Source organism: Danio aesculapii, chromosome 24 (genome assembly GCF_903798145.1).
Source record: "Danio aesculapii chromosome 24, fDanAes4.1, whole genome shotgun sequence".
NCBI classification, from domain to species: Eukaryota; Metazoa; Chordata; class Actinopteri; order Cypriniformes; family Danionidae; genus Danio; species Danio aesculapii.
In genome coordinates this window covers 25592774-25609742 of record NC_079458.1, presented here as the reverse complement: position 1 = coordinate 25609742, position 16969 = coordinate 25592774, and the positions used below count along the sequence as shown (strand labels likewise).

The 16969-nt window shown below is 33.3% G+C and overlaps 2 protein-coding genes and 1 long non-coding RNA gene across 4 annotated transcripts in view; 2 read left to right on the top strand and 1 right to left on the bottom strand.

Moving 5' to 3' along the window:
- The window catches only part of tm9sf1 (transmembrane 9 superfamily member 1), a 28481-nt gene extending 23142 nt beyond the window's left edge, over positions 1–5339 (bottom strand). Inside the window, exons 1-4 of the mRNA XM_056450383.1 lie at positions 4951–5339; positions 2498–2718; positions 2235–2366; positions 226–348 (exon numbers count right to left, since the gene is read on the bottom strand). Coding sequence (XP_056306358.1) covers positions 226–348; positions 2235–2366; positions 2498–2710 — 468 coding nt within the window. The 5' untranslated portion in view covers positions 2711–2718; positions 4951–5339. The remainder of the gene's footprint in view (positions 1–225; positions 349–2234; positions 2367–2497; positions 2719–4950) is intronic.
- A 119-nt stretch (positions 5340–5458) lies between these two features.
- On the top strand, positions 5459–14721 carry fen1 (flap structure-specific endonuclease 1). 2 transcript variants are annotated; one of them, XM_056450384.1, is made up of 12 exons: positions 5459–5565; positions 5794–5901; positions 6447–6549; positions 6640–6742; positions 7984–8047; positions 8122–8231; positions 8341–8477; positions 8582–8648; positions 8751–8882; positions 12282–12433; positions 14263–14377; positions 14494–14721. In XM_056450384.1, the coding sequence occupies exons 2-12, from the start codon at positions 5820–5822 to the stop codon at positions 14569–14571; spliced, it is 1143 nt and encodes a 380-aa protein (XP_056306359.1). In that variant the 5' UTR covers positions 5459–5565; positions 5794–5819; the 3' UTR covers positions 14572–14721. The 2 variants fall into 2 exon arrangements, with proteins under 2 accessions (XP_056306359.1, XP_056306361.1); XM_056450386.1 differs by having other exon boundaries at positions 5462–5537.
- Positions 14722–15222: 501 nt separating this feature from the next.
- On the top strand, positions 15223–15658 carry LOC130218221 (uncharacterized). The gene is made up of 3 exons (XR_008835928.1): positions 15223–15289; positions 15391–15462; positions 15576–15658. It is a non-coding gene; the product is annotated as an uncharacterized LOC130218221 (long non-coding RNA).
- The last annotated feature ends 1311 nt before the right edge of the window (positions 15659–16969 follow it).

Genomic DNA, 16969 nt, shown 5'->3' with positions numbered 1-16969 from the left:
AATGATGATGTGCAAGTACACACTTATCTATATTTCAGATTTCATATTTAAAAATATTTTTTTACTAATATTTCACTACTAATATAACACTAATATATTAGTATTACTAATATTTTATTTTACTAATTAAAAAAAGAACCTTTCATCAAAACGTTTCATGTGACTCTTAATTCTTGTGTCTCTTGCCTCTTGTGTGACTAACAGAGACAAAGTTATGTACTTTACCTTGTGGCTGTGAGGCAGAAATCCACTTTCTTCCATATATCCCACAAAACCCCAGATGGGAATGTCATCTAGGACAAATTCAAAGTAATACAGCTCCTCAATTGCCTCCCGCAACTGATCCACCTGTAGAAATACAAAATTTAAAAACATAAGGTGTCTAAAGCAATTCAATACTCCTGCATTTCTTTTGTCACATCATCTTCAGTGACATTGAACTGTGCAAAATCCTGTTTCAGGACATGTGGCTTCCCGTAGAGTTTAGTTCCAACCCTCCAACATACCCATCTCTCATAAAACGAACTTGAAAACCCTGACTAGCTGGTTAAACCATTGATTAGACCTGAAGCAGAATAGAGAACACTTTCCATTCAGGAAAATGCTGAATTCACTCAATCCAATTAACATGGGTCAAAGGCAAGAGTTTCCACTTTAACATCTGAATCAGCTTAAAAAAAACTGCAAATTAGAATGGGGGCAAATCATGATAGAATTACCTACATGTAATACTTGTAAAATAAAGTTGTAACATTATTATAAAGTATATTATTTTAATTATTATACATTTTGTGACTTCAAATCAATTTTGTGACTATACATTAAATAATAAGTAATTCTTAAAAGTCCAAATGAGTTGGAAAATGTGGCATTGAGCAGAACATGATTTAATTTGGAAACTTTTTTTATGCATAATATTTTCAACACACATAAAATGTAAATGTTCTTTAAATTATGTATTTAAATGTAACAAAAGAAAAAACATAAAAAAGAAAAGCAGATTATACGCAAATCTAACCTTTAATGTACGGCTGGGCGATTTGGCCTAAAATCAAAATCTTGATTAATTTAACATTTGAAGATTTTAACTCAATTGCAATTAATGAACGGTTCTTTTATTTATTTAGATTTTTTCCCTCTCCGTGTCACCCACACTCGTCAATGCTACCAAGATAACCAATCACAGAACTTGTGCTTCGTGTCATCATGATGTTCAGTTACATTTTTTAAAAGGTCAGCATCGGTGTTAATGACTGCGTGAAGGCTGCATAATATTTTACTAGATATTTTTCAAGACACTTCTATACAGCTTAAAGTGACATTTAAAGGCTTAACTAGGTCAATTAGGTTAAGTAGGCAGGTTAGGGTAATTAGGCAAGTTATTGTATAATGACGGTTTGTTCTGTAGTCTATCAAATAAATAAATAAATAAATAAATAAATAAATATATAAATAAATCTTTATCTTAAAGGGGCTAATAATTTTGACCTTCAAAGGGTTTTTTAAATATTCTAGCGGAAATAAACCAAATAAGACTTTCTTCACTAGAAAAAATATTATCAGACATACTGTAAAAAATTTCCTTGCTCTTTAAAACACCATTTAGGAAATATTTAAAAAGGAAAAAACATTCAAAGAGGGGCTAATAATTCTTAAATAAAGCCTTATTTGTTTTATTTCGGCTAGAAAAAAAACTGTTTTTAATTTTTTTTTAAATCCTTTTAAAGTCAAAATTATTAGCCCCTTTAAGTTATATATTTTTCGATAGTCTACAGAGCAAACCATCATTATACAATAACTTGCCTAATTACCCCAACCTGCCTAGTTAAACTAATTAACCTAGTTAAGCCTTTAAATGTCACTTTAAGCTGTATAGAAGTGTCTTGACAAATATCTAGTCAAATATTATTTACTGTCATCATGGCAAAAATAAAATAAATCACTTATTAGAAATGAGTTATTAAAACTATTATGTTTAGAAATGTTGAAAAAAATCTATTCGTTAAACAGAAATTGGGGAAAAAAATAGACAGGGGGCTAATAATTCTGACTTCAACTGTACATACATACATACATACATACATACATACATACATACATCACATTCTAATGTACAGAGAGAGAAAGAATAAGGCTATATTATCCGTTTGTTAAGAAACTGCCATCAACCACAAACAAAATCAATTTTTAAATTCCTAAAATCTTTTTTGAATTAGGCTAAGGGTGTATCCTACCTCTTTCTCAGAGAGAGTGAGCTTGCACAGCGTCTGTCGATCCGCATTTTCCTTGAAACGAATGTTATACAGAGATTCAGCCATACGGTCTCCATCCAATACCTCTCCCAGACTTAAAGCTTTATGACGGACCTGCAAACACGTCCAGAAGATGACCAACCTCTCAAACTGTAAACCTCAATGACTTATATTGCATAATTAGGCCATAAAGCAAGTGCTCTTAACAGATTGGGATAACTGTAAATAATGCAGTGCACACTTACCTCTTTTGGTCTACAGACAGGTAGAGTGTAATAGTGATACGTCTCCTGGGGATTGTGATACGGACCAACTTTGTTCACATACAGGACAACTGGATCGCCTTGTTTGTAACTCACTGCCCAGCCAAAGTGAGGCATCAGGCAGAGAACCAGCACACAGAGTGTCACGGATTGACCAGCGACACGCAGGCCTGAGCATTCCAGTCTCGCTGTCATGACAACACCTGTCAGCAGGCAAATCAAGACTGTAAAAGGGGTCAGGAAATATACAAACAGAAAAAAAAAGTATGGTAGACTTATGGTAGTAGCTTAACCTGACAGGCTGCATCTAACTATTCATAACAGCTAATTATTTATCATTTGTCTTTAATACTTGAAATACATTTACTGATGTACTACTTACTCATAATTGGAAAACACAAGGGGGGAAGGGGCTAAATAGTTTCAGTAAGTTATGGTTTCATTTTGCAACCCTTTAAGATAAATGATCAATGCATCTACAATACAATTTAAACACACACATTTTTATATTTTTAGAATATTTTACATAAATATGCTATAAAACATGTCATACACGAGTTACAAGTAAGACTTAAAAAGAGTTAATTATTATTATAAGATTTATGGCTCCGAATAAACGTAGTTAATTGTAATATTACATAATAACGTTGTTACTAAAAATGTGAACATTGCAAAACAGAATGGGGCAAATCATGATAGAATCATAAGCGCAGGGTTCATAAACATTTTCACTACTAAAATTCTATATTTTTTCCATGATTTTTCCAAGACTTTAAAATAAATTTTCATGACCTAATGTTTCATGCAATGTCTACATATGCATGGTAAAAGAAAAACAATGCATGTTTAAATTTATTACAGCATATCGTAAAACATGCAACAATCTATTTAGTTTCAATTTATATCTATGGAAAATCGATTTAGATAATGCTTACATCGCACTTATAATGTGAGAGTATGTGATTGGCCTAGGACAGAAAAAAGTAAATAACCTATATTCAAGTATACAGATATCTGTTTTCCATGACTTTTACAAAACTCTGTGGGCTTTTCTGTTTTTCCAAAACTTTTCTAGTCCTGGAAAATGCCATGTCAAAATTCCAGGACTTTTCCAGTTTTTCCATGACCGTATGCACAGTGTAAAAGTCTTTTAAAACTAGGATGTAAAATTACTATAAAGTATATTATTTATTTTATTATTGCACATTTTGTGACTTCAAATATATTGTATGATTATACATTAAATAATAAGTAATTATTAAAAATCCAAATGAGTTAGAAAATGTGGCATTGAGGAGAACGTGATTCAATTTGGAGTATACTCTCTTTAAGCATGACATTTTCAACACACCTAAAATGCAGATTTTCTTTAAATGGTTTTAAATAAAAAAGTAATACTTAATATTGAATTACTCATTTAAACTGGAATATTAATGTTATACTGTGCATACTTTTAAAACCAAAACATGTCAAATTATATTAAACAATTTGAGTCTTATTATTATTACTTTTGAAACAGACAATATTGAAACAATTTGATCATTAAATAATTTGTGACTAAACTAAATTAATTGATTAAATAAAACTAAACTAAATTAGTGACTACAAGTGCTTGTAAAAACTACACAGATTTGAAAAACGTGAGGCCGATTTAAATTTGTGGTAGAACTTTCGCTTTAAGCAAAAATAGTCAAATCACATCAATTTTAAATTCCCTTTAATCATTTATGCAAAATTAGATCCTGGATGTCACATTACACATAACCTACACATAAGACCTAAGTAAAAGATCAGATGATCCAGATATAAGAAAAATGGATGTATTTATACAGACAAATGATAAACAAATAAGTTTTTTAAATAGTTTTAAAGGTGTAATTGTTTACAATTTAGTTACATAACCAAAATGCAGAGTAATATTTTAGTTCACTGCACATTAACCAATGCCAATAGACTAGATGTAACTTAGAACATACACTTCTTAGTAATTGCTGAGATTACCATTAAGTCATATTAATATATGTTATAAATCTATTAGTTGTTGTTAGTTTATGACAATTAATGTAGTTAAACCACTGATGGCAAAAAAAAAAAAACATCATCGTAAAGTGTTACCTAATTAATTAACAGCATGTATTTGTGCTTTTAAGTATGAATAACATTTGTTACTAACAAATTGAAAACATATACTGTGAGACAATTACACTGTCAAATAAACTATTACCGAAATGGCTCTTGTGGAAAAATTGGACCATTTTCCACGTCCTCGTTTTGACAGAGTAACATTAAATAAACAGACAAGGCTAGCATCCTCCCGACATAAACAAACGAGGAAACAAATGAATAAGTCCCTGGACTTTGAATTAAAGCACTATAAATCTTTGTCGCCGACTAAGATGCTTTCAACACTTCCGCATCAGAGAAATGCTGCAAACCTGTTTCAGATGCTTCCTCGGATTCCTCAGAATCGCTTCTTTCGCTTCAAAATCCAGTCAGTAACACAGGCGTATGTGTAATGTCATATCTGGACATGGCTAGTGATAAAACATCTTCCGATCTTCGCTTTAACGCGATGAAACAGCCGAAAGGTCGCGATCAACAGAAGCGGCGCACAGCGAATCCACGTCACCTTAAAAAATAAAAACACCCTTACTAGGATCTTCCGGGGTGGGTGGGGCTACAGCGCAACACCTGCACCTGTTTCGACAAGTTCCTGCATCTAGTATTTCCAGCTTGAAACGTGGGCTCGACAATAGAAAACATTTTCAGGCTTTTTTTAGAGGTGATAACAATTACCAGACATTTCCTCTGCCTTACTGATGCCTCGCCAGTCCTGACTAATCGATCGAGATGCACGCTCCGTTGTTATTCCTCGCAAAGACTGAACTAGACAATTGTGAAAAATCGAGCCCTTCGGTCGCCACAAGAATTCGATTGGTTTTGCCTGTATTTAGAATTCGCGCGAAATTGACGACGCTTTTCCGCGCGGTTGCAGTTGTGTCCAAGTGTGAATGACTAAGAAGTAAGAAGCTGAAGCTCATATTTTATTGGCAAGTAAATTTTCTGTTATTTGCTGCGTTTTGCAACGTTGGTATGCAATGCTGTGCGTGCACATGTCGATTCATAGCACGGTTTAAAGCTTTATTTTGTTAGACCGCCGTTTTGGCTTGGCATTTAAAACCGTCCACATTGTTGTATGAGCCGCATTGTGTTCGTCTTTGTCTAATCTCGCTAATTATCTTTCATAATTTGACGTTTATTGTTCAAAATACTTTCAGGTTTCTGATAGTAACAATTCATCACTATGGGAATTCACGGACTTGCAAAGCTCATTGCAGATCATGCACCTTCGGCTATCAAGGAGCATGAAATCAAAAGCTACTTCGGTAAGTTCTGCTTAAACTCTGTTGTATGCTGAGGAAGAGCATGTCAGTGAATCTCAAATATGACAAGTGGGTGTTTGTTTGCATTTTATGTTTATTAAAAATGCTTCTGTTATGTCTTCTAGATTACTGATAATGTGTGTGTTTGTTTAAAAGAGAGATAGAATTCATTAGAATGAGTGTGAATAGTAGTGGTTTTTGTCAGATAAATGTCTATGGCGGCGCTTATGAAAATGTATTTGTTATTGAGGTAATATTGGAGTTACATTTCCACATTCTGACTTTCTCCTTAAAATAATTTCAGCAAAGTATTATTTGCCATTTCTAAATAGCCATTTGCTGTTAATATGATGTCTTTTTCAAATTACAACATTGTTTACTGTCAGCTAATTAGGGCTTTTTGTTTTTAAAAGTATACATGCATATGATTTCAGACCGAATATGCAAAGTAGCATGTCAGAACTTGTCACCTTAAAAGACGACTGAAAGTATGTATGAATGTAAAAACAACTTTACCTCTGTGTTCATTCATATATGGATTGTTGCAGGAAGGAAGATTGCTATCGATGCCTCCATGTGTATCTACCAGTTTTTGATTGCGGTTCGACAGGACGGTAATGTGTTGCAGAATGAAGATGGAGAGACCACTAGGTATGTGAAATTGTCTGAGTTGTGACAGATCCAAAACATGTATTTTAAATTTTTAGCCATTTACACAGTAGAACTCTCTTGTCTTCTCAGCCACCTCATGGGCATGTTCTACAGGACCATCCGAATGCTGGAGAGCGGCATCAAGCCGGTTTATGTGTTTGATGGGAAGCCACCTCAGCTCAAGTCAGGAGAGGTGCATTAGAGACGCACAAACATCATTATCCACCTTATTTTCCTCACCACTATTATGCTTTGCACAAATTATGGGAGTAACTTTAATCAAAGCCAACGAAACATCCAATCAATGAACCTAGTATAAGCATCCAAGTTTAAACATTTAATTCTAGAAGCAAACAATAGAAAATGATAGATACTTTGTGACTCATTTCACACAGGTCGGTACTAATAGAAATAAAAAAACAAAACAAAGAAAAGCTAAATAATTCACAATTTAAGTTGAAAACAAAGTTTTTTTTATACAAGTCTATGAACAGGGGCCATGCACATCTAAGTCATACATTACACATTATATGGAAACGTAACAGGTTTATGTAATATCTCTTTAACTGAGTAGACTGTTGAGCATGTTAAGAAAATATGTAAGGCATATGAAAGTGAAAGGATTCTTAGGGGTGAATTACACATTAGGTTATCAGGAATTCACAATAAACCTTTTATTTATGCGATAAGTCACCCAAAAATCTGCCATTTACTTTACTTTTTTTTTTCGTTCTGTTGTACACCAAAGAAAATATTTTGAGGAATGTTGCAAATTTCTAACTATTGACTTCCATAGTATTTGTTTTTTGTACTAAAACACAGTCAGGCAGAAAAAGCAAATGTAGTGGGCAGAAACAGCCCCTCCCACAGATAATCTTACAATATCATGTTTAGTTTTGTGACAGCTTTACATTATTAACCTGAGGCTTGATAGTAGAGCATGAAGGAAATTTATGGGTCATTAAGATAAAGGGACACAAAGATTATTTGTAGTCCAGTGTTGTGATTTGAATTTGTTTGTTTTTGACTCTAACTTTCCCAAAATGGAAGTGCCTCCCATTATCAAAATTGTATATAATAGGTGAATAATTGAATAATGATAAAATCAGAAACCTCCCTACATTTGCTCATCTGGAGCAAAACGCCCATTAAAGATAAATAAGTAAAAAAAATGAATTCCTATAAAATATGAAATGTAAATTTACTTTTTATTTATTTAAATGTGCATATTTGAAACATTAATACAATTTTACAATACTATGGCATAAACAGTTTGTTTATAGTAGTATACGATGGTAGTGTAGTTTAATGTGGTGTAAAATGTATAATGTATTTTTTTGTCTTTCCCAGAAATAGTCATAAGTTGCTGATGTGACAATAAATAAACAGCATTTTTTGCAGTCTTGATGTGACAATTGTAAACACTTTTTGCAGCTTGAGAAGAGAGTTGAGAGACGAGCAGAGGCTGAGAAACTTCTAGCTCAGGCACAAGAAGCAGGTACAGACACCATCAAAAAGGCATTTTTTTTCATAAAAATATACATTTTTTTCTAATTAAAACCATTCTCACAGGTGAACAGGAAAACATCGACAAGTTTAGTAAACGACTTGTGAAGGTCACCAAACAACACAATGAGGAATGTAAGAAATTACTTTCTCTAATGGGAGTCCCATACATTGAGGTACTACCACAGTCACTGATAGTCAACTATTTGTCATTTTTCTCCAACTTATTTTTCTGATCATTAATTTGCGGTTATAAATATAATTGAACGCTTCTCTAATGTTAAGGCTCCATGTGAGGCTGAGGCGAGTTGTGCTGCTCTGGTGAAAGCAGGGAAGGTTTATGCCACAGCAACAGAAGATATGGACGGTCTGACATTTGGAACAACAGTCTTATTGAGGCATCTAACAGCCAGTGAAGCAAAGTATGCATGAATACCCTTTATATTTGTAATTACCTTTTGGAAATAATGTAATGACACAGATATTTGGGCATTCACAAGTAACTGGTTATCTTTTGTCATTTTAGAAAGCTTCCCATCCAAGAGTTTCACTTCAGTCGCATTCTGCAGGATATGGAGCTGACACATCAACAGGTGAGCTATATATCAACATGTCTATTTCTCTCATTTTGTATATAAATCTCTGCCTTTAATAAGCATCTGTTCTTTCTAATTATGTTTGTTTGTCTTCCTCAGTTCATCGACCTGTGTATCCTACTGGGCTGTGACTACTGTGGCACTATAAAAGGAATCGGACCCAAGAGGGCCATCGACCTAATTAAACAGCATGGCTCTATTGAAGAAATTCTGGAGAATATTGACCCAAATGTACGTTTATTTGCACCGTTCAAATGCATTAACCTGCTGTTGAAGAGAGGTTATTGTGTTTTTAAAATATTAGAGATGCGAGTTAGATATAAGAGCGAAGTTAAGAATCTTTTGTTAAACACAAAATAAGATATTTGAATGCTGGTTGCTGGCGTCCATTGACTTTCATAGTAGGACAAAAATTACTATGGTAGTCAATGGATGCCAGCAACCAGCATTGTATCAAATTATCTTCTTTTGTATTCGACAGAAGAAACTCAATGCTCTAGGCTTGCACAATATATTGTTTCAGCATTGATGTCGTAATGTGCGCATCCGCAATAGTCACATTGCAAGATATGCAATGTTAAGGTCTGAGTTAGTGTGCTGGTAGACCAGGAGCTACATGTTTGTATTTAACTACTGCATTTATATAGGATTTATACTTTTTTTTTTTTTTGTATTGTTTCTAGTTCGAATATCTATGTTTCAAAGTAAAAACAAGATTATTATTATTTATTTATTTTACTTAACACACTGGCAGATAATTTTGCCTGTTTTAAGGAAAAATTCTTAATTTTTACTGATTTATTCTAAAGTTGTTAACAAAACAATTTTTTTTCTTGCTTTAAGAATTGGTTAATATTTGGACTAGAATTGAAAGAAATTGTCTCATTGTGGTGATTCATTTTCTGTAGCTGAATACCATTAGACTCATCAGAAAACCATCAAATAGTATTATTCAGTCTATCTTGTGCAACTATTCATATCGCAATATTTATAGCAGAAAATAAAATATGGCAATATCACATTTTTCCCTAAAACGCGCAGCCCTAGCACCAGTGCATCATTTCAAATCCCATATCCATGATCATGTTTTGTTGAATTGTGCCACCTAGTGGTGGTTAGTGCTTTATCAGAAAACTATCATTGGCAATAACACAAGTGTAATGACTTGAAATTGCCCACCATAAAACGCTTTTATTACTAATTTTGTACGGAATTTATACATTTTTTAATTTATTGATACTGTTTCTTGCATTATGGAATTTTTTTTTAAATATTTATATTTGCAATAAAAAGAAACTCTGGCCTTTGTCTACCATAAAGCTAAAAAACTGATTTTGTTCCTCTGCTGAAGTGGAGGAATCTGGGCCATTTACCTGCAATTCTTTAAATATACATTCATGCATATGACTCAAAATTAAAAAGCTTAAATCTAAAATTGAGGCAATTCTAAAATTATGAATTTTTGAGTGTTTATATGTATTTGAGTAAAATTTATGTATTGGGGTTCTTTAAACCAGTGGTTCTCAAACTGGGGGTCGCTACCCCTGCGGGGGTCGCAGAATAATTTCAAGAGGTCGCGAAAGTGATTTAAAAATTGTGTAATTTTCAGTGATTATAATAAATATTTTTCAGTATTACAAGTGAAAGCTAATATTTTCAGATGTTTAAAAAGATATTACTGATGAATTCATACAGTATTTAGGATACATTCAGGCAGAATGCATCTTTGTACTTGAAACGCAGCGCTCAGGAACAGTTTAAAACTTGTCATGTCAACTTGCTGCAGTAAACAAATGCCGCAACCCTTGCCCCGCCTTTGCGCTTTTCTTATTGGCCCACTGCTCTAAGAACTGAACACGAATGGATTGGTTAAAATCAGCTGTCAATCACTCAGTCAACGCCTCCTGTCTTCAGATGACATGAGCTACAACCGCGAAAATGTAAAGCACTGAAGATGAGAGAATGAAAACAACGCTGACAGATTTTGTCTTAGAAACACCTAAAGCTACAAATAATGGCACATCTGATTACTGATCATGTGGTGAATGTTAATCCACCATCTACACTTTTCGAAGAGTGGATAAAAGACTTCCATTGGCTTCAAGTCTGCTCTGAAAATAACTAAAGCATTCACTGTAAAGTCTGTGGGACGGAATTTTCAGGTAACTGTTTGCCACATCTACACATTTTAAGCACGAGAGTTTTTGTTTAATCCTTCATTTAATCGCCAGACGCTGTCAGCCGTGCAGCTATATGTAAAACTTAAAACCACGTACACCTCTGCAAAAGGGCTTGTACTGACTAAGATTAAACTAATATTGCAGCTCATGAAAAGACCAGTATTGCCATTAAAATGACGTATGCAAATAATAAGGTATATGTCAAAAGTATCTGTGCAATATCAGACACCACCCGTGAGAACACAGCACAGTTATCGTTAACAGATTCATTAATTCATGTCAAACAGTGCATGCAGGGCCGGTGAGCGGTTCGTCCGTGTATCTTTTGGTCACTCAATTATGTTATAAAAATGTATTTTCTTGTGCCAACGAGATTTCATTGAGACATATTTTCCTCACACATATATATATTTTTGCTTGTTAGTTTTGATCAGTGTTGATTTCAAATGCAATAAATCTGTTTATAAAACTTGTAGTAACAGTGCGATAATTGGTGGGGGCCACTAAATTTTGGCTGGTGCTGCAAAATTTTTAAAGTTAGGAGCACCAGTACTACCAAGAAAATGTTTTAATTTCGAGCCCTGTAATATATAATAACTATAGTTAAAATATTGTGAACAGCTTAAAGTAATTTTTATTGTTTGTATATGCTTTGGTAGTGGGGGGTCGCAAGTTCTTGACGATCTTCCATTGGAGGTCGCTGGTTTAAAAATTTGAGAACCACTGCCTTAAACTACTGATGGCAATTTAAGTCATTTGGTACTATCAGATAATTGCAAAATATACAAGGGTCCCATGTTTTAAGACTATAATAATATTTAAACTTTTCTCAATTTTCTTTTAAATGCCCGAATTTAACGTGAATTATAATAGCAACCTTTATTGCCTTGGCTGTGGAGTATGTAACTTTATCCTGTGGGAACATTGTCAGAGCAGTAGAATTTGTTCCAGGAATACCTGGTACATGGTTTGAGTCATGTTTCTTTAACAAAGACTAAGCTTATTACAAAACACCACTATTCAGTTAGTCACTGGCGGTGACGCTAAGTTGGCACAATACTGATTAAAATCTCTACTTTTAAATCTAGTAATAGGACTTGGTCTACGTTAAATAAAAATGTATAACTGTTTGCATCAATATGTTAGTCTTAAGGTTATCCTTAACCTAGTGTGCTTCAAAAACAGTAACAACATATGCATTTATAGAGAATATAAGCATTCAAAGCTTGTAGTTTGTCTCTTCTGCCAAAATTAATAAATTATTTGAAAAAAGTTCAAGTGTGAGTGAAATATGCTTTCAACTTGTTAATTGAATGAGTAAAATCAAACTATTTCATGGACAGTTACCAATGACAGACGTGATCGAAGTAATTAAGTGATTGCTTTGTGTTTTTAACAATGCATCCAGCCTTCCATTTAACTGGTTTACAATGTATTGTTTGTTTTGTAGAAACACCCTGCTCCAGAGGACTGGCTGTATAAAGAGGCTCGAGGTCTCTTCTTGGAACCTGAGGTCGTGGATGGCACCTCTGTCGATCTGAAGTGGAATGAACCTGACGAGGACGGGCTAATACAGTTTATGTGTGCTGAGAAGCAGTTCAGGTGCAACCAGGGCTGGGGAGTTGCAAAATGCAGTGTAACAATGTTAAGCATTTAAAATACAAAATCTAAGTCACTATTTCATTTTGATTACATTTTAAATGAGCAGGAATCAAATTAGTTACATCAAAAAAGCATTTTAGATTAACTAAGTGATTACTTTGAATTTTATTGACATTTCTTTATTTAATTTAAGTAAACATAGAGATTGTAACTAATAAACAAATGTGTGCACTAAACAAAAATGGACAACAGAAAACCAGTTACTGAATGCATTTCTGTCCTGGAAATACTGTTTTTATCTAATTTATGTTTACGTACAACAACTTTATTAACATCGAAAAACATTCAGTCTAAAAAAGTCTTTTAATCTTTAAAAAAAACCTCTTATTTTTCAATATTCTTATAAATTGAATGTTGAATGGTTATTTCATTTATTATACTGTATGTAAGAAATGAATACAAAAATAACACCAATCTCAATCTCCGAATTCACTTTGGATTGAGTTAACATCTATGTAAATCATACATGTAAATAAGTTTATAAAGTCAAATGACAGCTTTGTGTTTTACAGACAAACTTCTAAATGTGACAATGGTAATGCAAGTTCATGATCCAATTCATTGTGAACAAATGATTTAGTGTCAGTCACACCAGCCTGAACTCACGAGGAAGCATAACTGTTGTACGTTTTGTCAGTTTAGTGGCTAACCCAGAGTTCAGTCATATTAAAATGTACAATTTTTAAGGAGGTGTGGCACCCAACCCCACCCCTAAACCTAACTGTCATTGGGATTGTACGAATGAGATTGTACGAATTCATATGAATCAGCCACGAAATCAAAAAGTTACAAATTGCCGCGAGATGGCATTGGAATGACTCTCAAATGGATAGATTTGGGGTTTGTTTCCCTAAAGCAGCATGAAGTGCGGTTGTTATATTGTATGGATCTTTAACAAAATTACTTGCAACCATATTTCCTTTGGCTATTAATTTAATTTTTTTTAATCAGCAATTCTTTTGAGCGGCTAGCTTCTCCAGAGAGGATTTTTATGAAGTACTCGTTCTATATATATGCATTATATATGATGTGATTCATTTTGAAGCTTGGAATGCAGCATGAAACCACATAGAATCCCATTCATTTGTAATTAGATTAGATTCTGGTATTTAGATTAGGTTGCTAAATTGGAGTAATGTAATAAAATGCATTGCTAATCGCCTTTTAAAGCACACATTTTGTAATCTGTAGTGAAATACATTTTTAAATGTAACCTCAGACCTGAGTAGCAACCAACTCGAATATCTACAAATACCTGAAAGCAGTGTGTTCATGGGTAGCAAACAAAACTACACTACTCATTCACACAGACAAGCAGAACATGCAAATTTAAATTGAATATTCTCTTTCTGTTTTCTTGGTCACAACCTTATAGGCAATAGTCAGTACATCAATTTGATATGGTGAATAGGAGTCATTTTTGTATGATTAATTTGTTATAGTGTCTATGACTGGGTTCCTCATTTTTTATTTATATGGACTTGATTTAAACTTTGCTGTCTGAAATCCTAAGTTTGGTTTAAAGGGAAAAAGTTTTAATGGTTATTTTACCTTCTTATTTTAGCTTCTTTTTTTAAATGTATTTCTGAATTATTTTAATATTGCATCACAATGTTCTTCGTGAAAAGGGTCTTTGCTGGAAAGTGAATCTCGTAGTACTGTGAGATTGAATGAATAGAATGCCAGTTGTCTTGTATTTGGGCTACATTCTCACAGCAGCTGAATATGTTTGTCAGATATTTTATGTTTTTTAACTTGTGTGTTGTCAGTGAGGATCGTATCCGTAACGGCTGTAAGAAGATCACAAAGAGCAGACAAGGCAGCACCCAGGGCCGACTGGACACGTTCTTTACTGTAACCGGATCAATCTCTTCTAAGCGTAAGGTAGGAGGATGTAATAACTGAGAAATCTGTCCTATCTGAAGAAAAATAGCCATACTGTAATGCTTATAAAAGGTTTATTATTGAAACATTTTATATTTTTTTCTTTTTGTATCTAGGAGCCTGAAACAAAGGGATCTGCCAAAAAGAAACAGAAGACAAGTGCTACGCCAGGCAAATTCAAGAAGGGCAAATGAAAGTGATTTCTGCAAGACGAGTTCATATTTCATATTGTCATTCTTATTGCTAAAAATAAAGTCACCATTACCTTTTGAGTATTTTAGGGGAAATATGTTTTAAATACCCTGTTGTACTGTCTATCTTGAATAAAGACAAGTATTTAATGATTCCAGTCTACTCTATTTTTGGTATTTTCTTTGCAGAATTGTGATCTTTGTTGGATGGGACATGTTTCTGGTGTTCAAGGTGTCTAAGCAAGAGGCTGACAACATCAATTAAATTTGTATTCTGCCCTACAGCATTTTCAGCCCACACGCTTTTCTTACCTCTTCTTCATTCTAACTGAGCAAAAATAATTAACTCCAAACTAAAGCCTCTCTGTTCCCTGAATTTGGGTTGCTAAACAGGTTTGCATATGAGGAAGTACAACAGACTGCTCAAAGGTATAAAAAACTAACTCATTCAGGATATTCTATTTCATAATTAAGTCAATCTGAATAAATTTGATGTAGAGCATTTTGTAGTTTCAATGCGTGTGACTTTGGGGTATTGATTGTTTTAATATTGAAATGTTCAATTCTTTACCTGTTACACCATAGAGAGGCCCTGGAAAGAGTTAACTGCAGCATCACTTCTTTTGTCTGCAAACTAGTTAGGCTGTTAGAAATCCACTGCTCAGTCAGGAAATTGTGTCAGAGCCTCCATTTCACTGAATGATACCGTATACTGCTGTAGGTGAGTTGTTGTTTTGTGAACTTTTAACAAATTCAAGTTGAAAATTGACATACCGTATAGCTGATTAAAAACTGTTTCTATGTCTGTGTTTGTACTTACAGCAGTCGAGATGTCCATCTTTCCTTTAATGTTTTTTCTCCTCTTCCCTTATGCGTTTTTACTAAAATGTACAGGTGAGTCAGTTCTTGAAGTGTACACCTAAAATGATCTGAAAACATTTCTATTATTATTGTGAGGGGAAAAGGATTTTAAGTTGTTTTAGCTTGTATGACCTTTCTGTTTTCAGAACAATATAATGCACATTTACCTAGCAATATAACAGGACTTAGTGGCTCTTGTTTGAGGATACCCTGTGAATTTGAGGCAGACAGCACACAGATGAACAATGGAAGAATATTTGGTTTTTGGGTCAAAACAACCCATGAAATAAAAGATCCGACTAATGTGGTTTATAATGGAAGTACAAACATGACTAAAGGATTTAGCCACATAGAGATGACTGGAAAACTTAGCAAGTATGATTGTACGACAGTTTTCTACAATGTCATGAAAAGTCATTCAGACAACTACTACTTTAGAGTTGAAATCGAACCACAACATTGGTATTTCTCATATACCAATCCTGTCTACATTTCTGTCTCAGGTAAGTGGGTCTGCTCTGTGAACTGTTACTCATTTAATGTTAAAATTACTCTGTGATTTATAGTTTTTTTTTATTTGAGATATTTTGTGGTTCATGTATCACTATTTGTCATGTCTTCTCGTGGGAGACATGCGTTCTCATAAATAGAGAACTATAAAATAGCTGTAAATTAATTAAATTTTATGTATATATACACACGCACACAGTTGAAGTCAGAATGATTAGCCCTCGTTTATTTTTTTTCCCAAATTTCTGTTTAACTGAGATTTTCTCAACACATTTCTAAACATAATAGTTTTAATAACTCATTTCTAATAACTGGTTTATATTTTTACTTTTTATTAATTTTTATAAAATTTTTATTTATTTTAGATATTTTTCAAGACACTTCTATACAGCTTAAAGTGACGTTTAAAGGCATAACTAGGTTAACTAGGTAGGATATGGTAATTAGGCAAGTTATTGTCTAACGATGGTTTGTTCTGCAAACAATCGGAAAAAGTATAGCTTCCAGGAGCCAATAATTTTCTCCTTTAAAATAGTTTTTAAAAAATTAAAAACTGCTTTTATTCTAGCCAAAATAAAACAAATAAGACTTTCTCCAGAAGAAAAAATATTATCAGACATACTGTGGACATTTCCTTGCTCTGTTTATCATCATTTGGGAAATATAAAAAAAAAATAATAATAAAATTCAAAAGGGGACTAATAATTTTGACTTCAACTGTGTGTGTACATGCATATACATACAGATGTGTGTAGTATGTCTATGTGTGCATGTGTATATATAATCAATTTTATAATCTTTAATAATTTTACAATTTTCTTTAGACGTAGAGACAATGGAAGAGAGAATTAATACTTTGTGTTAGAATTTATGCGAAATCACATTATAATGTTCAATTTAAATGATTAATTTACAAAAGGTAAATGTATAATCAATTATGAAGCATGTAAACTGGATCTTTCCTCCTTTTCACTTTGTTTTGAGATGGCGCTTGTAGTATTAATCATTCCAAGTTTATTACAGTCTAGTA

Coding starts and splice junctions, on each gene's coding strand:
- fen1 (XM_056450384.1), top strand. CDS start 5,820: ATGGGAATTCACGGACTTGCAAAGCTCATTGCAGATCATGCACCTTCG. Junction 8,649..8,750: donor TGGAGCTGACACATCAACAG/GTGAGCTATATA, acceptor TGTCTTCCTCAG/TTCATCGACCTGTGTATCCT. Junction 14,378..14,493: donor CAATCTCTTCTAAGCGTAAG/GTAGGAGGATGT, acceptor TTTTGTATCTAG/GAGCCTGAAACAAAGGGATC.